General features: G+C 41.2%; 1 protein-coding gene across 4 annotated transcripts in view; it reads left to right on the top strand.

Annotated features, from left to right (window-relative positions):
- KLHL32 (kelch like family member 32) overlaps positions 1-25613 on the top strand; it is a 454252-nt gene that overhangs the window by 351390 nt on the left and 77249 nt on the right. For all 4 annotated transcript variants that reach the window (XM_073589527.1, XM_073589529.1, XM_073589525.1 and 1 more), the window contains exon 7: positions 16379-17105. In XM_073589527.1, coding sequence (XP_073445628.1) covers positions 16379-17105 — 727 coding nt within the window. The remainder of the gene's footprint in view (positions 1-16378; positions 17106-25613) is intronic.

The following is a 25613-nucleotide window of genomic DNA, read 5'->3' as shown; positions in this document are numbered from 1 at the left end:
CTTTCAGTTTGCCAAGAAGGTTAATTTGGGCATCAGACGGATGTTTAATGGGCGCTCGCTGCCTACACTGAGGTAAATGAGAACGTGCAGTCTTCTATATTGCATGGATATAGTTTGCCTGCCAATCACTGTCATTTAGACTTTGTGCTTTACACTCTGGAAATCACATTTTAGTTTTTTTTTCTCTACTGGATTTAATTTATTCACTGCCCTGAGGAAGTTCTATCACTCGGTGACCTTCACAGCAGCCTTTCTAGTTCCTTTTTTTTTTCATTCTTTTTTTTTCCTCCACAAGAAGAAGAAAAACATAGCGGGAGCCAATTGTATTTTATTTTTCTCTCATATAGATTAATGAAACAATGATGTGCGGTTACCTATGAGTCCTACACTTCTTCCTATGCTAGATTCCTCTCATCCTACATTACATCCTCTTAAATTCAAATAAACATCTTGCTGCTATTCTTGACTGTTTGATGGCCACTAATTGGATTAACCTAAGATCATATATAGCATGGTGGTAATAAAATGTCATAAGTAGTGGTACAATATATCAAAGCTATCCCAAAAGAAGGGTGGATATACCACATGTGCAGCTGGTCCACGCACTCTACGCTTTACCATTCACCATACATTTGTACAGTGCAGTTTCTGAGAATTTCCCAGAGAAGATTCCCCCCAATATCACAGAAGAGTTCCCCCTCACTCTGTGAATTCAGAAGTCCAATTTTTTCAAGTATGAGAAAAACGAAGGGTTCTAGTTTCATAAGGATTTTATTTCAGAGTTCGGTCAGATTTTCATCTGAGCTTGGTCCCAATTTCATCCAAAAAAAGGTTCTTTACCTTCTCCTATCTAGCAGCCCATGTGCAATGGACAAAACTTGGATGGCATTCGAGTGTTGTCTGATTTTTTTTGCAAACCCATAGACTTGCATTATAGATTTTTATCCAACACTTGGCCTGTTATCGGTCATGTCACCTCAACATTTGGATGAAACTTAAAGAGGACCTATCGCCTTCTCACATACTAGGATATATCATAGTAAGGAGACTGTATGTATAAATAAACATTGAATAAATCACCTTAGAATGCACAATATCGGTGAATTGAAGAATTATGTTGAGAGAACCACAGTTTTTGGGAGCCACCATCTTGGGATTGGCAACGCAGCAAGCTGTGTTCTAGTGAGACACACCTCCCAGATTACAGGCTGGTTGCTAGGCAGCGCCTGAGGTTGCAGAGTAAAGCACAGCATGTATGACCCATATCAGCTTAAGCCCCCGTCACAGACAGCGATCTCGCTAGCGTGATCGCTGCTGAGTCACAAGTTTTGTGATGCAACAGCGATCTCACCAGCGAGATCGCTGTGTGTGACACTTATCAGCGACCGGCCCGCCTGCCGGGTATCGCTGATCGTGCTCGAATGGCCTAGACATTTTTTTGATCGTTGGTTTCCTGCTGGCCAGCACGCATCGCTGCATGTGGCAGGCGGGAGACCAGCGATCAGCGAGCTGGAGCCTGGTAACCAAGGTAAACATCGGGTTTCTAAGCGCTGTGCGGTGCTTAGAAACCCAATGTGTACGTTAGATACCAGCACGCTGGTGAAGGGAACTGGTAACCAAGGTAAACATCAGGTTTCTAAGCTCCGCGCGGCGCTTAGAAACCCGATGTTTACCTTGGTTAACAGCTCCCTGCACCAGTGCGCTGGTATCTTAACGTACACTGCGGGTAACTAAGCAACCAACGTTGCTTGTTACCCGCTTGTCGCTGTCCTGATCGCTGCTGAGATCTGCCTATTTGGCAGCTCACCAGCGATCATGTATCAACACACTTGCGATCCTGACAAGTTCATATCTTTGTCGGGATCGCTGGTGAGTCGCTATGTGTGACGGGGACCTTACTCTCTGGTAACCTGTAAAACAGTTTACATGAGAGTGGTCATTTAAAAGTTCACATTTATAATAACACAGAGTGCGTATAACTAGTATGTTATATAAAACGTTATGCGTAACACGGTCCTAGTGTGATATGATATTGTGGGTTCAGTGTTTATATACTGTATGCTGCTCAAAAAAATAAAGGGAACACTAAACAATACAATGTATTGTCTAGTGTTCCCTTTATTTTTTTGAGCAATGTGTATATACAGTATGTGTGTATATATATACTGTATATATATATATATATTATATCTTGCAAAAATTAAGAGAAGACTGCAAAATTTTCAGTTTGTCTGATTTTTCGATATTTTTGAGTAACATGTAAATTGCTCTTTTATTCTATAAACTACTGACAACATGTCTTCGAATTTCCAAGCACTAAATTTAGTATTTATTCTCAGAAAATGAGAAATGGTCAAAATCACAAAAAAATGCAGTGCTTGCAGACCTCAGATAATGCTAAGAAAACAAGTTCATAATCATTTAGAAACAACAATATTAATGTTGTAACTCGGAAAGAGTTCAGAAATCAATATTTTGTGCAATAACCATGATTTTTTTTTTTTTAATCACAGCTTTCTTGCATCTTGCCATGCTTTCCACCTGTCTTTCACACTGCTTTTGGGTGACCTTATGCCACTCCTGGTACAAAAATGTAAGCAGTTCTTCTTTGTTTGATGGCTTGTGACTATCCATCTTCCTCTTGATTACAGTCCAGAGGTTTTCAATAGGGTTCACGTCTGGAGATTGGGGGGGCGTGGCCTGGGCTCTGAGCATGTAGGAGGCAAGAGCTCCAAGCTCCCACAATCAGACACTAAAGCACCAAAAAAGTGTGCAAAGGGTTAACAAAAAACCCATACTGGACCCTATTCTATTCCTGAAACTCTGGTGCACATTGTGAGCCTAAAACTAGGACCCTGGTCCAAAGGAGACCGAAGATATGAACTTTTAAAAGTTTTGGACAGTAGTGGTGTAGGAGAAACAGAGGGACATCACCCTCCCACCATCTGCCTTCCTGGAAGTGACTGGAGTGCCACTGTGGGCTGTATATAAGCCAGGACTGATCTGGAGGATCATCGCCAGTAATGAGGACAATAAGTACTTTATTTGGAATCCTCCCGGTGAGGCCTCTTTCACACTTCCGTTTTTGACCATCAGTCAAAATCCGCCAGTTTTTGAAAAAAACGGATCCACCATTTTTTTGGCGGATCCGTTTTTTCCCCATTGAGTTGCATTACCGGCGGATCTTGACGGATGGCCATCCGTTGGATCCGTTTTTTTCGGATCCGCCGAAATGTTTGCATCCGCCGGCGTGCCTGGACGGACCCTGCAACTTTTTTTGGCTGTAGGATCCGCATTTTACAGTGCGCATGCCCGGAGAAAGGAAGTCAGCTGGGGATTTAACCCTGAAATCCTTTCTGGTGGTGGAAAAAAAAAATCTCTCTCTCTCTCTCTCTCTCCTTCCCGGACTGCGGTTCCTTTAAAATTCTGCATTCAAGGGATCCGTCAAAAAAATGGTCTGGTGGCATCCGTTTCCATCAGTTACACACGGATCCGCTTTCCGCCATTTCGGCGGATTTTAACTGACAAGAAAAAACAGAAGTGTGAAAGAGGCCTAAGGCACAACTTGATTCTAACTGCCTGCAATGTTTTTTGCCTGTGGGGTGTAGAGGATAATGGCACTGCTGCGGTGGAGGGATACGGAACTATGCACAATCTCCCCTCTGGATTTCTGACTGAGTGCCGCTGAAATCAGGAAGTTCCACGGTCAGGGTGAGGAGAGCGGGGGCAGAGGAGCTGATCTGGATCCTTTCTGGACTGGCACACAGAGGATATAAGCAGAGGACACCGGCGGAGACAACTTTCTTGTCACAGAGCAGAGAGGCGGAGGGATACCACTGGACCCACTGAACAGACATCAGAACGGCTAAGAACAGCATTCCACAGCCACATTGAGGACCGGACAGGGGGCGACATGCACAGGGGGAGCCTCTGAAGACAGCAGAGGTGAGGCACATCCGAGTTTGGGCCACTAGAACTGGCTGCTGATTAGTGCTCACAGCCGCAATAGACTTCAATGGGAAGTAGATCCGACCGCTCCCAGCTTCCAGCCTGTCAGCACTGAGCAGACCTGACATCACAGGCCCTGCAGCGTTCAGTCAGCGGTCTCCTCTGTGACAGGCACAGATACTCCCACGAACTGTACAACACAGCAGAGACTTAACCACAGGGGTACTGGGGAAAGGACACAGGCATCTGGGAGGCACTCTTTATCCCCATATGGCGTCCCAAGGGATTGTTCACTGGCTGCTTTCAGCATATCAGCGGCGCAGGCATACAATATAACAGAGTCTGTAGTTCATGGCTGGTGGTCCCGGTGCTTGATATCCATCTGACCAGTGAATTATAACAGAAGATTACCTTTATTTCAACTGAGGATCAGAGATACAGTTGGCTGCCGGTATTGATACTGCAGAATTGTGTGACTTTACTCGCTCTCACTGAGGGTCTCTCAGTTAACTCCTTTGGGAAACTTGCTTTTTGACCATTTTTCTTAACTTGTTTGATTGAATAATTTAAAGGGGTCATAGATCTGATGTCTGGGAAGGGTTTGTGGCAAACCAAGATGCAGTCAGGTAGGGCCAGAGCTTCCAATAGCCCACACAGGGTCACGAGGCACAATTTTGGGGCACACTCTAAATCCTACAACGATATCCCTAATTTGTTAAGCCCAATAAAATCTTGGTCACCCCTGAAAGGAGACGAGCCAAAAACGCCTTATCTAAAAAAAATCTCAGAACCCTGCATCTGTCAAAGCTGCAAAAGGGGGATCAGGTACTAATAGCTCACTGACCAAAACACTATCTAAAACACAACCTGAAACGCCTCAAAAAAATAAAAATTTAGGGGGCAACATTAAACCCCCCCTCCAATTGAGACTCTTACGGAGGAAATGGACACTTCCAAATCAAACAAAAGGAAGGGACCAGGCGATCAGGAAAACACTGGGAGTCTCTCATCTGAGGACTCCGACAGTGTCTCAACTGACTATACTCCAAACACAAGCCCTGAAAGGCAGAAGCCTAGGAGGGATAATGGAGGTCCATTCCCTTCGTTTGAGGTTCCTCCTCCATCCATTAATCTGGGGGAATACAAGGGGTCCAACATACAAGCCACTGAAGGATTCATGGCGGATCTCTTCAAGTCCTTCAGTGATGCCCTAAAAATAGGGTTTGAGACTCAGGCCAAGGCCCTACAGGAAACTTGCAGAAATCTTAGCCAAAAGGTTGAGAAATATGAGGTAAAGATGGTACAGGCGTAGAGGGATATAGTTTACCTCTCAAAGGAGAATTCACTCCTCAAAAAGGAGGTTATTTCCCTTAAAAACAAATTGACGGATCTGGAAGACCGAAGCAGGAGAAATAACTTAAAGATACGGTAACTTCAATTCTCAGAGAGAGAGACGAGTTTGGGAGTACAAATTTATGACGAACTTTGACACTCTCAGTGCTGGAATGAATGTGTCGCATGGATTTATGTCTTTTTACATCAATTAAGGAATTTCCTTTTAAAACCGTGTGGGGGCATCACAACACAGAACTAGACCCCAATCAGAGGACCATAAAACATCCGGACTTCTTATCTATGAACTGGTCCAATGTTTATATTTATGTTTCTCCCTCTCCCATATTGATAGTTCTGCTTCACGTCACTTGTCTTATCTATTGCATTTTTTCTAGGCTGTATCGTGCATAAATATGTGACTCTTCAGATTTTGTATTAGTCTAGCCTGATGAAGAGACCTGAGTAGTCTCGAAAGCTTGCAATGTGTTACCATCTTTTCAGTTAGCCATTAAAAGGTATCAACTACTGAGGACTCTCAATCCTGAATATTTTAAAGATACGAGGTATCCCTGAGTCAGTCTCCCAGGCAGATCTCTCTGATTACACCAAAAATTTGTTTAAAAAATTATCGCCAAAATTGACAGAATTAGAAGTCAATATCGATCGTATACACCGCCTCCCACGTCCCAAAGGGGTCCCACAGGAAAAGCCCAGGGACACTATCCTCAGGGTCCATTTCTTTGAAACCAAGCAGAAGGTTCTAAAATCTTTGCGAGAGAGAGGTTCACCTCCTGAGCCTTATAAGGATCTTAAGATTTTCCAGGACTTTTCCAAAGAGACTATGGACACAAGAAGCTCCTTCAGAGATCTGACCTCTAAACTTAGAGAACTTAGAGTGTCATATAGATGGGGCTTCCCTACCAAGCTTTTAGTCTGGTATAAAGATAAACACTACCCCATCTATACTCCACACGAGGGTCAGAAGTTTCTTAAATTCCTGATGGATGAGCAAACCTTTAGAGATAGGGATTAGGATTGATCTTTGTCTTATGTTTGAATTTATTTGGGGGTCACTATTATTTCCTTTTCCTGAACATGAATATTAGTACCCGTAATTACAGATTATCGTTGTCACTGTGGGAACTTGCCACTTAATTTTTTTCTCGTTTTTCCCCCGAGGTGAGACACCAACCAGTTTGGAGTCCTCCAGGAGAACTCTCAAGTTCTTAATTTTTTTTTTCTCTGTATTTCATTGTTCTATTTGTTTCCCTTTCCTGTTTTGATATTGCATTCTAACGATGAAAATTTTATCGTACAATGTTAGGGGGCTCAACAGTCCGAATAAGATGTATGCGGTATGGAAGGAGATCAACCAAACCCGGGCCGAATTGGTTTGCCTTCAGGAGGTTAAATTGGCTTCCGATCGACACCCGGTCTTCCAGCACAAGAACTTTCCACACATGTACAAGTCACTCTCCACAAAGAAAAAGGCTGGGGTCATCACATTGGTAGGTGGCACCGTTCCTTTTCAGCTCATCAAAGAAATACCAGACTCCTTGGGGAGGTTTCATATACTCATATGCTTACTTCATGAAAGGCCATGCACAATAGTGAATGTATCGTTTCTTGAACAAGCTTATCAAAAAAATCGACAAAGTTAAAACAGGCGAACTCATCTTATTGGGCAACTTTAATATTGTCCCAGATAGCAGCATTGATTCAGCCTCTTTAGTTTGCCACAAGGTCCCAGCTTTAAAAAACTGGTTAATTCAAAATGAGCTTTATGATGCTTTCCGCTGCTTGAATACATTGTCACGTGAGTATTCTCACTTTTCAGATGTACATAAGACAGCTTCCAGGATAGATCTTCTACTTACTAACATATTCACTCTGTCCAAAATTAAGGACATTCGCTTCATGCAGAAGTCCATCTCGGATCATACCCCGGTTGTCATTGACTTCCTTGTGGGTCCTCCCCCTGACAAACCATTCCGCTGGAAGCTTAACTCAGCTTTGCTATATATACCAGAGTACAAACAAGAGATAGAAAACGCTCTCTTAAACTAATTCAAGGAAAACGTACCTGGTGAAGTAGATCAGTTCACGGTCTGGAACGCCCATAAAGCGGTCCTGAGGGGGGTGTCTTATGCAAATTCTTTCTAAACATAAGAAGAGAAATAGGGAAAATATTACAAACCTACAGGCCCAAATTAATGATCTAGAGAAAAAACAAACAAACTTAAAAGTTCCTTCCCAGACCGTCCAGGCTGAGATTTTGAGACTTAGACAGAGTTTGAGATCTGAAATCTACCAGGAATATGATGCAGTCATAAAAGCATCTAGGTACAAATCGTATGCGTCTCTTAACAAGCCTACCAGGTTTATGATGAGGAAATTAAAAAGAAAGAATTAAAAGGAGAATAAATAAGATAGTATCTCCCTCCAGTGACCCCAAAACTCACCCTAGGGACATTGTCAACTCGCTTGCAGAATTCTTTAAAAATCTCTCTAACCTGAAAGATGACCCCCAAACACCGGTGGTTAACTCAAATTTTGTAGATTCTTTTCTACAGAGTATCGATCTACCAAGAGTCGATGAGATGGACTTGAATTATGTCAATAGCCCCTTTACAGAGAGAGAAATTGTTGACGTTATCAAGAAACTGCAGTCCCAAAAATCACCAGGGCCGGATGGCTTCTCTGGAGACTACTATAAATCCTTTTCAAAAGTTCTGGCTCCACAGCTGGTTTCCGTCTTTGATCTGGCGTCCTCTCGGGGTTCCTTCACAAAGGAGATGTTAGAGGCAACAATTATCATGATTCCAAAGGAGGGGGGGACCCCGAGAGGATACAGAGCTATAGGCCAATATCGCTTATAAACAGCGATATTAAAATCTACTCAAAGATCATTGCAAACTGATTAAAAAACGTCCTTCCACGTCTGTTGGTGGATGATCAAATAGGCTTTACAGAGGGCCGCCAGGCCTCAGACGGAACTAGAAGGGTGTTGAATCTGATAAATTTAGCGAACAACCTGAGAACCCAAACTGCTTTTCTGGCACTGGACGCCGAGAAGGCGTTTGATAGACTAAACTGGCTTTACTTAAAAGCAACTCTCGCTAGATTTGGCTTTGACGAGAAGTTTCTATCAACAGTCTTCCCCTTGTACTCGGGTCCTAGTGCCAGGATTTATGCAAACAATTTCCTCTCCGACCCGTTCGACATTACCAATGGCACGAGACAGGGGTGCCCCCTGTCCCCCCTTCTATTTGTGCTTGCCATAGAGCCTCTAGCCGAAAAAATAAGAATAAACAATGATATTAAAGGCTTTGAACTGCCATCACGAAATTTTAAAATTGGATTATTCGCAGATGATCTATTCCTCACGCTACTGGATCCTGCAAACTCCATTAAAGCCCTTTCAGTTGAACTAGAAAAATTCTCTAGAGCATCTTATTTTAAGATAAACTCAAACAAATCAAAATTTATAACTCTAAGCATGAAACAATCTGAAATTAACTAAATAAAGGACCAAACCCAGTTCATTTGGGAGGAGAAAGAGATTGTCTATCTAGGGATTAGAATAGCTGGATCAATCCAAGCCACAGTTAGGGCCAATTTAGACAGCATTATAAAGAATATTACAGGCGATCTATCCTTTTTGGCTCAGCTAGAGACTTCCATCTTTGGGAAGATTCTGGCAGTCAAAACTTTTATCCTTCCCAAAATTTTATACATATTTAGGACTTTGCCAGTTATCTTTCCGCGCCAAACCATTGATAAAGCTCAAGAGCTCATCCGACTATTTATTTGGAAAGGTAAAAGCAAGAATATCTGCAGACTTGATGTACAAAAATAAAAAACATGGGGGCGCAGGACTGCCCAACATATACGCTTATTATCAGGCCTTGCTCATCAAACAGACCTGGCACTGGTTTACTAAAACATGATGCATCCAGCTTGGTATGGCTTGGAGAGAGATGCTAGTGATAGAGGTTCCATGCAAAAGCTTTTCTTTCACTTCCTTCTGCAAAAGCCCAGTGCGAACTCATCTCATCCTATATTCTGGCCGATAATCTCAGCCTGGAGGGATCTTATTAAGCCGACTAAAAATATCAAAAAAGCAGAGCAAATCTTAAAGTTGCCTCTATCTTCATTGGCACTGATGGATGATCTCCCGATACCGGAGGTTTGGGGGAAATCTGGAATTAAAAGGGTGGGGGATGTTTTTAGTGGAGTGGAGTTCCTGATATTCGGTGAGATCAGGGTTAAATATAATTTACCGTCATCTGAGCTAGTCTTTTACACCATGTTGAAAGACAGAATTTGGAAATTCATAAAAGGGAAGACTTTGAATTATGAAATGCTATCTTCACTATTGTGCAACCTTTAAAATAAAAACCTCTGGAGTCTGCGTAATTTGTATTGATCTGTTGTAAAAGACCTAACGAGCCACAAAAACATATACATGAAGAGATGGGAGTCCGATTTTGGTGCTGATATCCGTCTCGAGAATTGAAACGATGCCATCAAAAACACAATTCCAACATATCAATGGGTCTTCATGAGAGTTATTTCAAATTGTTAAATAGGTGGTACTATACCCCGACGAGGTTATCGCATTTTAGCACAGAGCTATCTTCCTTGTGCTGGAGAGATTGTGGACACCAAGGGAACCTCTACCATATTTTCTGGGGTTGTTCAAAAATCAAAAACCTCTGGCTTCAAGTCACACAGCACATTAACCTCATTGCTAAGGACTTCACAATTACACCCGAAAGAGCACTTCTTTCATTAGACATGGAACAATTTGATGATTCGGTAAGACACATTATCATACACAACCTCTTAGTTACCAAGACCATGTTAGCACAATGGTGGAAGAAAGCAGAGGTTCCCAAGTTTTCAGACATACTTGACAAGATAGGCCAACACAGCGATTTAGAACGCAGATTTGCGATTAACAACAATCACATTCACAAATATTCAAAAAAATGGAAGACCTGGAACAACAAATTTCGTATCAAATAGACTTAACAAGAGGCACTATATTTTGAAGCTTAAACTTGGGCGCTTTAGTACTGGGATGCTGTATCTCCTTCCAAGAATGTTACCCCATAATAAGGATTGTCGATTTTTTTTTCTTTTATGTTGTTATTCGATATATGTTATTCTATGCTTATTTGTGGGTTCTCTAGTTTTTTAATTTTTTTCTGTACCTGTACAAGGTTGTTTATTCCCCACTCCCTTCCCTCCCTTCCTACCTTCCTTTCCCTACCCTGTTTATTTCTAAAAAACCAATAAAATTATTTGAAAACGTCTGGAGATTGGGCTGGCCATGACAGGGATTTGATGTGCTGGTCCTTCATCCACACATCGATTGACCTAGCTGTGTGGCATGGCACATTGTCCTGCTGAAAAACCAGTCCTCAGAGTTGGGGAACACTGCCTGAGCAGAAGGAATCAACTGTTTTTCCAGGATTACCTTGTACGCGGCTTGAGTCATATGTCCTTCGCAAAGATTAACCTGCCGAATTCCTGCCTTACTGAAACATCCCCAGATCATCATCGATCCTCAACCAAATTTCACATTGGCTGCAAATCACTGTGGCTTCTACGCCTCTCCAGGTCTCCGTCTAACCATTAGACGACCAGGTGTTGGGCAAAGCTGAAAATTAGACTCATCAGAGAGGATTACCTTACTCCAGTCCTCTATGGTCCAATCTTTATGGTCTTTGGCAAACTTCAGCCTGGCTCTCCTTTGCTTCTATTTGATAAAAGGCTTTTTTCTAGATTTACATGACTTGAACCCTGCTTCTAGGAGCCTGTTATGAACTGTTCTTGCCGTGCACTTCACCCCAGCTGCCATTTGCCATTCCTTGTAGTTCGATGTTCCTGGTTTTGAGAAACCAGGAGGTCGCTGTTAGACCATCAGAATGCCTGATGGACTTGTACAGCGACTTTATATCTGCCGTAACCATAAACATGTTCTCAGTAAGATGCATGTGGTCTAACCTGTGCAGTGCAGCCATAGCATCCTTGATGTATTAAGGTAAAGTGGTCACCAGTGGCTTGAAAAAAATAATCCAAGGTATCACACACCACATCGCATAGGTCATTGTTGCCCGCTATGATAGGTCTACCGGGAAGGTTCAAGGAAAACTTAGGGAATTTTGGGATCAGGTAGAAAGTGGGTAATCGAGTGTCTTGGATCATCTCAAGCATCAGTTTGGGGACAATGCCTTCAGAATAGACCTCCATGATGGCAACCAGTTCTACTTGGAATAAAGAAAAACTTGGCACGCAAGTAGACTTGCAGTGGATAGGGTTCCTTTTATTTATGCAGTCATAAAAGTTGTTGAACGTTTCCCGTCTTACATTCAGACCTTCATTAGAACTGTGGTGGGGGTGTACAAAAATGAAGGGAAAATTCTAGAAAGAAAATTGTCAAAATTTATGGCATGAATTGTAAGGTAATTATGGTAATATGATTACATACACTAACGGGAGGTTAATTTTTTATAGCATTAAGTATCATTCAACAGTTTCTTGACCTGCATTTCAGACATCTAATTTGTCCAAATGACCAAGTTCCCACAATTGCCCACAGCAGCAAAAAGGCATCTGTTTTTAAACTTTGATTTAATGCTTGTCATAACTTTATGATATTGTTAATACAGAATATATTAGCCTTTAGACTTCTCTACTGTTCACTTTGCCTACTTAGTTCCCCTGGTGTAGGGTTTTTATTGAGTGGCATTTTTTAAATTTATTTATCATCACTGTCTATTTTGTAAAATCGTGGTAAATTACTGATCCCCGAGATAGCAACTTTAATCCTAGTAGAAGCAGGGTGGATTTTATTTACCAATGCCTTTGGTGCTTTATAACTTAATGAGATTTATCTTATTTTTCCAAAGAGAAAGTTTATATTGTATTACTGTTCTATAATTTATTAGTATGCAATTGTAAAATATATTTATTGTCTTTTGTATTCAACAAATATGTGGCTTCAGAATTTGTGTGTGTTGTTATCATTATGTTCTGTTTTGGAGTGCTCATAATGAAGTCATGTTACATGTGACCAGAGGAAGAGTCCAGCAATGCGAATCATCTACTGCTCATAGTGCTTAGCGCTTTCTACTTTGTTTACCCACTGATTTTTTACTTTTTTTGGATTAAATAAAAGGACTTGGTATACTCTGGTAAGCGTTGTTCTTCTGTTTATCTCTATGACTGGATATTTTGGAGAACTTTATATAGGTGACCACCTCGACTTGCAGTGCCCTCCCTTGGTGAACTCGTGATGTCTTGTAGGGCAGCACTAATTTCTGTTCTCAAAAGAGTTGTAGTAGAAACTTTTGCTTAAATCATGGATCATCTAGACTCAGAGTCTTAGTAGGATAATGTTCATAGGATACTCAACCTGAGATTAATTCTTAGATCTTGATTTTTCTTAAATATGTTCTATGCACTATGGTGCCCAAGGTCAGTCAGCGTTATGCTGCATCTAAGGAGTAAGACGTTTTGAATTAAATGAAGGACAGATTGAAAAGTGTACCACATATAGATAAAAAGAAATGGCTAAATAAAAAACCTGATTTTTTTTTCGAAATAAAGAAAAAAATGTAAGAAATGGATATAGCTAAAATATGTTGAGCATTCCTTAAGTACAACTTTGAGTGAGCTTCGCGACAATCTGTAAATGCCACGTACTAAAACAATTTGAGCCTTCGGTTAGTTATATGGTAGACTTTGTGCTGCCGCTCACTGACTTGCTATTGACATTTACTTTTGATAAACTGCTGACAGGATGTGTGTTTTAGTTTAATAGTTAATGATGCTATGTAATTTAGAAGAAAAGTGTACTGCCGCGCCTCTGAAACATTGCATGTTTTTTTTAAATTATAGAGAGTGTGCACATGATAGACGTAAGACAATATTTAGTTCTAATAAGTGTAAGAATGGAGATGCACATATATTCTACTGTAGGTTTACCGGTATATTTATTTTCTTACCTTTTTGACAGTGATTGTACCACTACTGCTAAGGTGTGTATTGGACAAAATTCTTGTAAATTTTTTGCCATAAAATGAAGTTGCAACATCAAAGAATTTTTTATCAAGTTTTTATATCACTTCTAGTTGTAATTTTCATTTTTAATATAAATCTAAATGGAAGAATGTTACTACAGTAGATGCTTATTTAGCTCTAGTATGGTCAGTTGCCCGTCTTTATTTTGGGCCTCTCAGCCTTTCCGTTACATATAAGCTCACCTCTGAGGTTTGTCAAAAAAATGAATCTGACTAATACATGCAAGTATATTTTTCAGATCGACCATTGGTTCTTGTAGAATATAATTCGCTAACAATGATTTGTGTTGCTATCTGTGTGGGGCCCGTTTTTCATTCGACCAGCACACGGACCGAATATACATTTGTGTGAACATACCCTAATGGAGAAGAAATGTATACTCACACACAGCTCTAACACTTTCGCTTGATCTCTTAAGAAGTGGTAGAACACCTTTTTTGTTAGGATTAGGTTAGGACTCTATATAGAAAAATTACATGTATCACTTCAGATTTAAGTTGATGAATGGTCCTGGCTGCAGATTATTATAAAGAAACAAACTGAACTGTACTCACCTTTCTGGGTCCATTAGCAAAGATTCTGCTGCTGCTTCCGGTGGTTGTCATTGGCTTCTGTGCTGAGGTCACGTCAACAGTGTGGCAGCCAATCAATGTGGTCATTGGCTCTGAATGAGGAGCTCCATCTACACTGGAACAGCAGCCGATCTCACCGATTGGCTCCTGCGCTGTTGACGTGATGTCTGTGCTACATCCATTGCAAGACGGTGGAGACAGTGGAGGCTACACACCCGTGCACCAGGGGCAAGTGAGTACACTGCAGTTTGTTTCTTTATTGTTCAATTATTTTTATTTTTATTAAACGGTATCATAAAAGAAACATGCCAGAGACAGAAATAATAAATAAACCGACAAGTCACGCTGGATGACTAACAATGTATGAAAAAAAAGAAGAAAAAAAAAATTGAGACGAAAACTAATACAAAAAAGTAAAGACAAATAAGGTGAAAGGAGGTGTTCGTCAAAATTTACAATGTTGAATTAGTTTGGTCATCTAGCCTATAATTCTTCATATTCCTAAAACAGAAACCAAGGGCTCCATGTTCTTAAGAACTGTTCAGTCCTGTCATGGGCTTGGACAATGAGCTCTTCCTTCTTAGGAATGTCCAGGAAGGTTTCTGGTCACTCCACAAGAGGGTACCTGTGAAGTCTTCCAGTGATGTGGGATAATCAAAGGAACTGCGTGTGAAGAAATGCATTAGACCTTTCTTCAATGAAGAGAGCGAACCTGGAATAACAGCCATTGCAAGGGATCAGTGGACAGTTTGTTTCTTTACAATAGCCTGCAGCCAGGTACATTCATTTACTGAAAGGGAACATCCCTTTTAATAACTACACATATAAAAGTAACAAGTATATTAGTTTCCATAAGTGTTTGTTATGCTTATTTAAGAAAAGGTTATATAGTCCATTGATGGATGGCCGTTAGATAGACAACCAACTCCTGATATGGGATGGGCTAAGGGTATTGGCATCAGATTACTTTTTGTATATTAATAAAAATGACATGAATTTAAAATTCACTCATAATATACGAGAAAAACAAATCAGTCTTTTTAGATATCATCCTAACTTATGATAAGGATGTGGGAGTTATCATTTCTCCTTTTAGAAAGGATACCGCTATCAATTCGACCCTGTATGCCACATCATATTATTCCCAACAAGTTATTAAAAATAGCCCAGTTGGGATATTTTTTAGATATAAAAGAATCTGCATGCTTGATGCACAATATCAACTAGAAGTCCAAAATGTTAAAACTAGACTTCGAGAATGCAGTTATCCACTATGGTCACTCTTAAGGGCAGAAAATATATGGTAGTTCGTAAGAAAAATTGCTATGATATGCTGGTAGAAAATTTTCAGAATAAAAAAAAGAATGATAATAACCATCTTACTTTTTACTCTGCATATTGTCCACAATTCACAGCAGTGAGTAACTTCAATAAATATATATGCCTACATTATTTCAAAACAAGAATTTAAAACTCATCTCCAAAGCCAAAAAGCACCTACTATCAGAGATATCCTTTCACCAATTTTATATTTAAGTAAATTGCTATGTTTTCATAGAACTTGGTTATCGACTAAGTGATCTTTTAAATGTGGTCACACAGTCTGTACCTCTTGCAAACACATTCATAATACTAAAACCTTTACATCATCTCTGAGTGTCATATGATATTAACACCTATATAAATTGCAACACGACATATGTTATTTAATGACTTCAGCTAGTTACAATTTGCAGTATGTCGGTTGCATGAAAGGTCCCCTTAAAATCAGCATCAGATGACTTCTCTCTGATGTAGTCAATAAATTACTGTTTTAAAGCTTGGCAATATCGCAACATTTTGCTACAAGACACAATGGAGATGTTATGTCATTTAGAGTACATGGCAATGAGAAGGTTAAACAACCATTCAGGGGCGGTGATTACAAACGCAAACTGATCAATCTACAAACATGGTGGATGTACGGTATGTATTAAAAACTAGATTTTCCCTAGGCATTCATATTAGGCAGGACCTAATTTATCATTATGAATCATTTGCTAATTTCCTTCTAATTTTGTATAATTAATACTCACCTTCAGAGTCAGGTAGAGCTGTGATTGGTCACAACCCACTATGTGTTAGTAACAGGATATGACAAAACACACCATCTGTTCACTTTTTATTGTGCAATGATCAAGGATGTGCCTGGAAATTTTATATTCTTTTTAGTGGTCGTGGTTATGTTTTCTTCTTCCTTTTGGTATATTTTTTGTCATAATAATATTGTGGATTTTTATGGAAGACTCTGATGCTGGAATTACCGCTTTTTTCAATAAAATTAATAGGTACTTTAGTTTCTTTAAGTGTTTATCTTATGCTTAGTTATGAAAAGGCTTGCCTATGATGCATTGACAAGTATTTAACATGTAATTGTTCCTTTCTTTTAGTTGGCTGTAAGATGGCTGGAGCACAACTGCCGTTATCAGTACATAGATGAACTGTTGCAGTATGTACGTTTTAGCCTCATGGATACAAATACACTTCACACTTTTGTCCTTTCTCATCCTTTGATTCAAGCCAGTGAAACAGCTACGGCACTAATTAATGAAGCCTTGGAATATCACCAAAGTATCTATGCACAGCCAGTGTGGCAGACCATACGGACGAAACCACGCTTCCAGTCCAACACACTTTACATTGTTGGAGGAAAGAAAAGAGAGATCTGCAAAGTTCGGGAGCTAAGATATTTTAATCCTGTTGATCAGGACAATGTTCACATTGCTGGAATTGCAAATTGGAGTGAGTTGACTCCTATGCCAGTAGGCAGAAGTCATCACTGTGTGGCAATTATGGGTGACTTTTTATTTGTAGCAGGCGGTGAAGTTGAACATGCCACTGGGCGAACCTGTGCGGTGAGGACAGCATGCCGGTATGATCCTCGGAGCAATACATGGATTGAATTAGCTCCAATGAAGAATTGTCGCGAACATTTTGTTCTGGGTACACTGGACAATTATCTTTATGCTGTAGGGGGCAGGAATGAATTACGACAGGTTCTACCATCGGTAGAGCGGTACTGTCCAAAAAAGAACAAGTGGACTTTTGTACAATCTTTTGACAGATCCCTTTCATGTCATGCTGGATGCACTGCAGATGGCCTTCTCTGGATATCAGGTTAGTGAGTTGTTAGAAATATACATATTAGATATTAATAGTTTTGCCTCATGACAAAATGTTTTGAACAATGAAGGTACGGAGAAGACATACAGTGGTGAGAATAAGTATTTGATACACTGTCAACTTTGCAAGCTTTCTCACCTACAAAGAATGGAAAGGTCTCCAATTTTTATCGTAGGTATACTTCAACTGTGAGAAACAGAATCTTGAAAGCAAATCCAGAAAATTAGATTGTATGATTTTTACATGATTAATTTGCATTGTTTTGCATGAAATAATTATTTGATACAATAGAAAAACAGAGCTTAATATTTGGTACAGAAACCTTTGTTTGCAGTTACAGAGGTCAGATGTTTCCTGTAGTTCTTGAACAAGTTTTTGCACACTGCAGAAGTGATTTTGGCCCACTCCTACATACAGATCTTCTTCAGATCTTTCAGGTTTCCCAGTTGTCGCTGGGAATATTGAATTTTATCTCCCTCCAAAGATTTCCTATTTGGTTCAGGTCTGGAGACTGCCTAGGCCTCTCCAGGACCTTGAAATGTTTCTTACGGAGCCACTCCTTAGTTTCCTGGCCTGTATATTTGGGGTCATTGTCATGCTGGAAGACTCAGCCATGACCCATCTTCAATGTTCTTACTGAGGGAAGAAGGTTATTGGCCAAAATCCTGCAATACATGACCCCATCTATTCTCCCTTCAACACAATGCAGTCGTCCTGCCACTTTGCAGAAAAGCACCCCAAAGTATGATGTTTCCTCAATCATGCTTCACAGTTGGGACGATGTTCTTGTGGTTGTACTGATCTTTCTCCGTCCACCCATCATGGCGAATGGAGTCGATACGAAAAAGTTCTATTTTGGTCTCATCTGACCACATGACCTTCTCCCGTGCCTCTTCTGGATCATCCAGATGGTCATTGGTGAACTTCATACAGGTTTAGACATGTGCTGGTGTGAGCAGGGGGACCTTGTGTGCCCTGCAGGATTTTAATCCATGACGGCATAGTGTGTTATTATTGGTAATGTTTTAGACATTGATCCCTGCTCTCTTCAGCTCATTGACCAGGTCCTCCCATGCAGTTCTAGGCCGATTCCTGACCTTTGTCAGAATCATCGATACCCCACGAGGCAAGATCTTGCATTGGACTCCAGACTGAGGAAGATTGATAGTCATCTTGTGTTTCTTCCAATTTATAATAATTGTGCCAACAGTTGTTGCCTTCTCACCAAGCTGCTTGTTTATTGTCCTGTGGCCCATCTCAGCCTTGTGCAGGTCTGCAATTTTGTTCCTGGTGTCCTTAGACATCTCTTTGATCTTGGCCATAGTGGAAAGGTTGGAGTGTGAATGATTGAGTGTCTGGACATCCACTCCTGATCAGGAACTACAAGTTGTTTTATTTTACAGTGTGTCTATTTAACTGCAAGATATGGTAATATATAGTGTGTGCGTGCTTTTGTATGTGTTTGTGTGTGTGTATCTGTAAGATTTGGTAATGTTTAGAGTGTGTGTGTGTAGCTGCATGATATGGTAATATATAGTGTTGTGTGTTTGTGTGTGTAACTGCAAGATATGGTAATGCTAAGTGTGTGTGTAAATGTGAATGTAGCAGAGCTGTGTTTGTGTGTGTATATAATGTAGGGAAATAAAGAAGGAATAGGTATATGATTAACCCCTTCACCTCAAAGCCTGTTTTCACCTTCCTGACAAGTCCAATATTTTTCAATTCTGATCACTGTCACTTTATGAGATGATAACTCTGGAATGCTTCAATGGATTACTTCAATGGATTCTGAGATTGATTTATCATGACTTATTGTACTTCATGATAGTGGTAAAATTTCTTTGATATGACATGTTTATTAATGAAAAATCAGAAATTTGGCAAAATTTTTTAAAATTTAGCAATTGTCAAACTTAATTTTTAGAGGGGGCAATACATGGTATTAATAAATGGGGTATGTAAACTTTTGATCAGGATCATTTTGATGTTTTGGCTTGTCATTATGATTTAAAAAGAGAAAACACAGTAGTTAGACAATAAATGGCTTCACTCAACCACTAACCATGAGTGGAGAAAAAGTTTTGGTGTTACCATTCATATTCTCTGAAGAATGGCCAAGAAAGCAAAAATTCTGCCAGGGTATGTAAATTTTTGAGCGCAACTGTACCTCAAAACCACATTTAAGAAGTTTATTCACAGTAATTATTGGAATGTGGAAGGAAAAAATAAACATTTAACTTTGTTTCACCAAAAATTTCCTTTAGACCTAAGATTTTTTAATTTAGCAAGGGTAACAGGAGAAAACTGACCACACAATCTGTTGTGCAATTTCTCCTGAGCATGCCGATACCCCATATGTGGGGGAAATCTACTGTTTTGGCACACAGCAGTGCTCAGAAGGGAAGGAGCGCCATTTGACTATTTGAATGTAAAATTTGTTGGTATAATTAGCGGATGCCATGTAATGTTTGGAGAGCCCCTAATGTGCCTAAAAAGTGGAAAACCCCCCACATGTGACACCATATTGGAAATTAGACCCCTTTAGGAAATGTACCTAGATGTGTATTAAGCACCTTGAACCCCCAGGTGTTTCACAGACGTTTATAACGTTGAACCGTGAAAATAAAAAAATCAAATTTTTCCCAGAAAAATATTTTTACCTCCAAATCTTGAATTTTCATAAAGGTAACATAAGATCTGGCTCCATATAATTGTGCAATTTCTCCTGAGTACACCAATATCCAATATGTGGAGGAAAACCACTGATTGGGTGCATGGCAGGGCTTGGAAGCGAAGGAGCGCCATTTGACTTTTTGCATGTAAAATTTGCTGGATTAGCAGACACTGTCACATTTGGAAAGCCCCTGATGTACCTAAACAGTGGAAACCCCGCACAAGTGACATCATTTTGGAAACTAGACCCCATAGGGACCCTGTCTAGATGTGTATTAAGCACCTTCAACCCCCAGGTGCTTCACAGACATTTATAACGTTGAGCCGAGAAAATTAAAAAGTCTAATTTTTCACACAAAATTTTTTTTAGCTCCAAATTTTGTATTTTCACAGGGATAACAGGAGAAATTGGTCCAAAAATTTGTTGTGCAATTTCTCCTGTGTTCATATGTGGTCAAAACTACTTTTGAAGCACAGTGCAAAGCTCAGAAGGGAAGGAGCGCCATATTACAATGCAGATTATTTTGCAGTGGTTTGAGAGTGCCATGTTACATTGGCAGAACCCCTGAGTTGCCACAACAGTAGAAGCCCCCCATAAATGACCCCATTTTACAAACAAAACCTCTCAATGAATTCATCTAGGGGTGCAGTGAATATATTGAATAAAAAATAATTTACCTTTTTACCACCAAGATTGTTTGTTAGCCCCAAGTTTTATATTTTCACACTGGGAAATGGGTAAAAATGGCACCAAAATTTGTCCCACAATTTCTGCTGAACGTAGAAATACCCCATATGTAGATTTACAGTACTGCTTAGCCACATGGTGAGACTCACATGGAGCTATTTGACTCCTTGAGTGCAGATTTTCCTAGAATAGTTTGAGGACTCTATATAAAGCAGAGATTGGGGGTGGATAATGCTGTAGTGCCTCTGCTACATACAATACATTCATTCTTGGACATTGCAGTGGGCGCCATGTTCTTTGACTTCTCTAGTGATTTCAATACCTTACAGCCGCTCTTATTGCAAAATAAGTTGACTGATATGGCAGTGGATGAGGGCATGGTGAACTGGATAAGCCACTACCTGACGGACAGGCCACAGTTTATAAGGATGGGGGAGGTGGTATCTTGCAGTGTATGGAGCAGTGTGGAAGCCCCTCAGGGAACAGTGCTGTCGCCCTTCCTCTTCACATTGTATACAGCTGACTTTCAGTATAAATCCGATTTCTGTCACCTCCAAAAATTCTCAGATGACTCAGTGATTGAAGGGGGCATTGTGGGGGACTGGGGTGAGGAGGAATATAGAAGGGTGGTTTCTTACTTTGTGGATTGGTGCCAGACTAACTGTCTAGAACTAAATGTAAAGAAAACCAAGGAGATGGTGGTGAGTTATAGAAGGAAAAAAGATGACTACTTACCGATCACTTTTGCTGGCCAGGCGGTGGAGATGGTTGAGACCTACAAATATTTGGGGGTTTGTTATGATTCAGTCACCGTAGGAGGCAAAAACAGAAATGCTAGCTAAGTCCAGAAAACCAGAGAAGTTGGCAGGTATCGGATTGCAGACCCCTGAACCTATCAACACAACTAGCAGTAGCCGTGGGGGGTTCCTACGAAGCCCTAGACCCCTCGATCACAGCCGGAGAATTAAATAGGCCTAAAGAAAGAAAGGGGAAATCTAAACTGCCCCAGAGCAGACCCCAAAGCAATAGGCAGCCCCCAACATATAATGACGGTGAAGCAAGATGAAAATACTAACACAGACAGAAAGATAGACTGAGCAAAGAGGGGCCCAAGCTAACTAAATAGAAAAGGACAGGAAGGCTGCTATCAGCAATCCATGAAAAACCCTATGAAAATAAGAGCCAACAGACTGACAGTGAAAAAGGCCCTGAAGACGCTAGGCTTCAAAAAAGCTATGTCAGTACTCAGGAATATACTGAAGACAGAGCTACAGGTAAAAGGAGATTCAGCTCACCCCAGCAGGGAATGGCAGAATACTGAAAAGCAAGGAACACAAAAAACAAAACAAAAAGCTAACAGGCAAAACAGAAACTTAGCTTTAGAGGCGCAGGAATCAGACTGGTGTCCTAGAAGTCCACAGAGAAATCACCCGCAGGGCAGAAGGGCGTCGGCAGCCTTATATGCAGTCCGTGACTCCACTCAGCCAGTCATCCTCATTAGACTCAGGTGCCTGATAATCAGGCTCATTACCTTCCTTCACCAGAATAGGGAGTTCACCAGACCCCAGTGACTAAGGGGAAAATGAACTCACAACAGTACCTCCCCCTTGAGGAGGGGTCACCGAACCCTCAACCACGCCACCAGGGCGATCAGGGTGAGCCCGATGAAATGCACGCACCAATCTTTTGGCATGAATATCAGAGGCAGAGACCCAGGAATTATCCTCCTGACCATAACCCTTCCACTTAACCAAATACTGGAGTCTCCGTCTAGCCAGACGGGAATCCAGTATTTTCTCTACCTCATATTCCATGTTACCTTCAACCAATACAGGGTCTGGAGGTGCCACCCCAGGAACAACTGGTTCAACAAACCTCTTCAACAAGGACTTATGGAACACATTATGGATTTTAAATGTGACAGGAAGAGCCAAACGAAAAGAGACCGGATTAATAATCTCCAAAATCTTGTAAGGTCCAATAAATCTAGGCTTAAACTTAGGAGAAGCCACCTTCATAGCAATATTTTTTGATGATAACCACACCATATCACTAATCTTAAACTGAGGACCAATGGTCCTATGTCGATTGGAAAACCGCTGGGCCTTTTCCTGGGAGAGAGATAACTTATCCACCACTTGGTCCCAGATCTGGTGCATTCTCTCCACCACAGTGTCAACACCTGGGCAGGCAGAAGGCTCCACCTGCCCTGAAGAAAATCGAGGATGAAACCCAAAGTTACAAAAAAAAGGTGACATCAAAGTGGCAGAACTAGCTCTATTATTTAAAGCAAATTCGGCCAAGGGCAAAAACGAAACCCAATCATCCTGATCAGCGGAAATAAAACATCTCAAATACGACTCCAAGGTCTGGTTTGTTCTCTCTGTCTGTCCATTGGTCTGAGGGTGAAAAGCAGAGGAGAAAGACAACTGAATTCCCAGCTTGGAACAGAAAGTCCTCCAAAATCTAGACACAAACTGAATTCCTCTGTCAGACACAATGTTCTCAGGAATCCCGTGCAAGCGAACCACCTGTTGCAAAAACAGGGGCACCAACTCAGAGGAAGATGGCAACTTAGGGAGTGGTACAAGATGAACCATCTTAGAGAACCTATCACAAATCACCCAAATAACAGTCATTCTTTGAGAGACCGGCATATCAGAGATGAAATCCATTGAAAGATAGGTCCATGGCCTCCTGGGGACCGGCAAAGGCATCAACAACCCACTAGAGCGAGAACAAGATTTAGACTGGGAGCAAGTCCCACAGGACTGCACAAAATTCCTGACATCATGAGACAAGGTGGGCCACCAAAAAGAGCGACTCACCAGATCTCTAGTACCAAAAATACCTGGATGACCAGCCAATGCAGAGCAATGAACTTCAGACATCCCTCTCTTCTTCCACTGGTCAGGAACATACAACTTTCCACTGGGACAACGCTCAGGTTTGTCCTCCTGGAACTCTTGCAGAGCAAGTCTCAAATCGGGCGACATGGCAGAAAGAACTACCCCCTCGCCTAAGATGGTAGCAGGCTTGGTCACCACAGGAGAATCAGCAAAGAAACTCCTAGAGAGGGCGTCTGCCTTGACATTCTTAGTTCCAGGAAGAAAAGAGACCACAAAATCAAAACGTGTAAAAAACAAGGCCCACCTAGCCTGTCTAGGGTTCAAGCGTTTAGCCGACTCTAGGTAAATCAAATTCTTGTGGTCAGTGAGGACCACAACTTGATGTTTAGCTCCCTCCAACCAATGTCTCCACTCCTCAAATGCCCATTTCATGGCCAACAGTTCCCGATTCCCCACATCATAGTTACGTTCAGATGGAGAGAACTTTCGGGAAAAGAAAGCACAGGGATTCATTTTAGATGTTACAGGATCCTTTTGGGACAAAACAGCTCCTGCACCAATCTCAGAAGCATCCACCTCCACCTGGAACGGGAGTGAGACATCAGGTTGCCGCAAAACCGGGGCGGAGGTAAATCTTCGCTTCAGCTCCTGAAAGGAAGCAACAGCCTCAGGAGACCAATTCAACACATCAGCACCCTTCTTAGTCAGATCAGTCAATGGCTTGGCAATACTAGAAAATTTTGCTATAAATTTCCGATAAAAATTAGCAAAACCCAAAAACTTCTGGAGGACCTTCAAAGAAGTGGGCTGAACCCAATCATAAATGGCCTGTACCTTGGCCGGGTCCATTTCAATAGTTGACGGAGGCAAAATAAATCCCAAAAATGAAATCCTCTGTACTCCAAAAAGGCATTTCGATCCTTTGACATACAGGGAATTCTCCCTCAAGATCCGGAACACAGTCCGAATATGTTCCACATGAGAATCCCAATCCTTGGAGAAGATCAAAATATCATCCAGATAGATAATCAAAAATTTATCGACAAAGTCTCGGAAAATATCGTTCATGAAGCACTGGAAGACAGAAGGGGCATTATTGAGCCCAAAAGGCATCACCAGGTACTCAAAATGTCCCTCCGGAGTATTAAACGCCGTCTTCCATTCATCCCCCTGCTTAATGCGGATAAGATTATACGCCCCCTGAGGTCAAGCTTGGTAAACCAGCAAGCACCTCTAACTCTAGAGAATAGATCCAAAATCAGGGGTAACGGATACTGATATTTAATAGTAATTTTATTGAGGGCACGATAATCAATACAAGGCCTTAAAGAACCATCCTTTTTGGCCACAAAAAAAAAACGGCACCTAAGGGTGAAGAGGATGGTCTAATATGACCCTTCTCCAATGCCTCCTTAATATAGGACCGCATAACCTCGTGCTCGGGTACAGATAAATTGAAGAGCCAACCCTTGGGAAATTTACACCCCGAGCTTAGTTCAATTGCACAGTCATAACTCCTATGAGGAGGCAAGGACGCAGACTCATTCTCACTAAATACATCATAAAAGTCCGCCAAATAGTCAGGAACATCATGCGACTGAGGAGAGGTGGAAAAAACCGGAGCCTCACTAAAGGCACACCGACAACTCCAACTCACCACAGACACAGATTTCCAATCCAAAACTGGATTATGAATTTGCAACCAGGGAAACCCCAGAACAAAGGCATCATGCAGACCATGCAATACCAAAAATCTGCAATTTTCTTGATGGTCTGGGGCGACCCGCATGACCACCTGGGTCCAAAACTGAGGTTTATTTTTAGCCAAAGGAGTAGCATCAATCCCCCTCAAAGGGATAGGCGTCTGCAGAGGTGTCATCGGAAATCCACAACGTTTAGCAAAATCCAAGTCCATTAGGTTTAGCGCTGCTCCCGAATCCACAAAAGCCTTGGCGGACAATGTAGACAGGGAGCAGATCAGAGTAATTGCCAGAAGAAACTTAGGTTGAACACCACCAACAGAAAACGTTTGTGCAAAGCGTTTCTCTCATTTAGGACAAACAGAAATAATATGCGAGGCATCTCCACAGAAAAAACACAGCTTATTACGCCTTCTGAACTCCTGACGTTGCGCCTTAGACAAAACTCTATCACATTGCATAGGTTCAGATGTCTGTTCAACCGGTGGCAACACCTCTCGTGCAATCCTGCGTTCACGTAAACGCCGATCAACCTGAATGGCTAATGACATAGAATCGTCCAGACCAGAGGGAACAGGAAATCCCACCATAG

Source organism: Dendrobates tinctorius, unplaced genomic scaffold, assembly GCF_039654945.1.
Source record: "Dendrobates tinctorius isolate UK_male_01 unplaced genomic scaffold, ASM3965494v1 ptg000111l, whole genome shotgun sequence".
Lineage (NCBI taxonomy): Eukaryota > Metazoa > Chordata > Amphibia > Anura > Dendrobatidae > Dendrobates > Dendrobates tinctorius.
The sequence above is the reverse complement of the archived record's forward strand: the minus strand, read 5'-3'. Positions and strand labels throughout refer to the sequence as shown.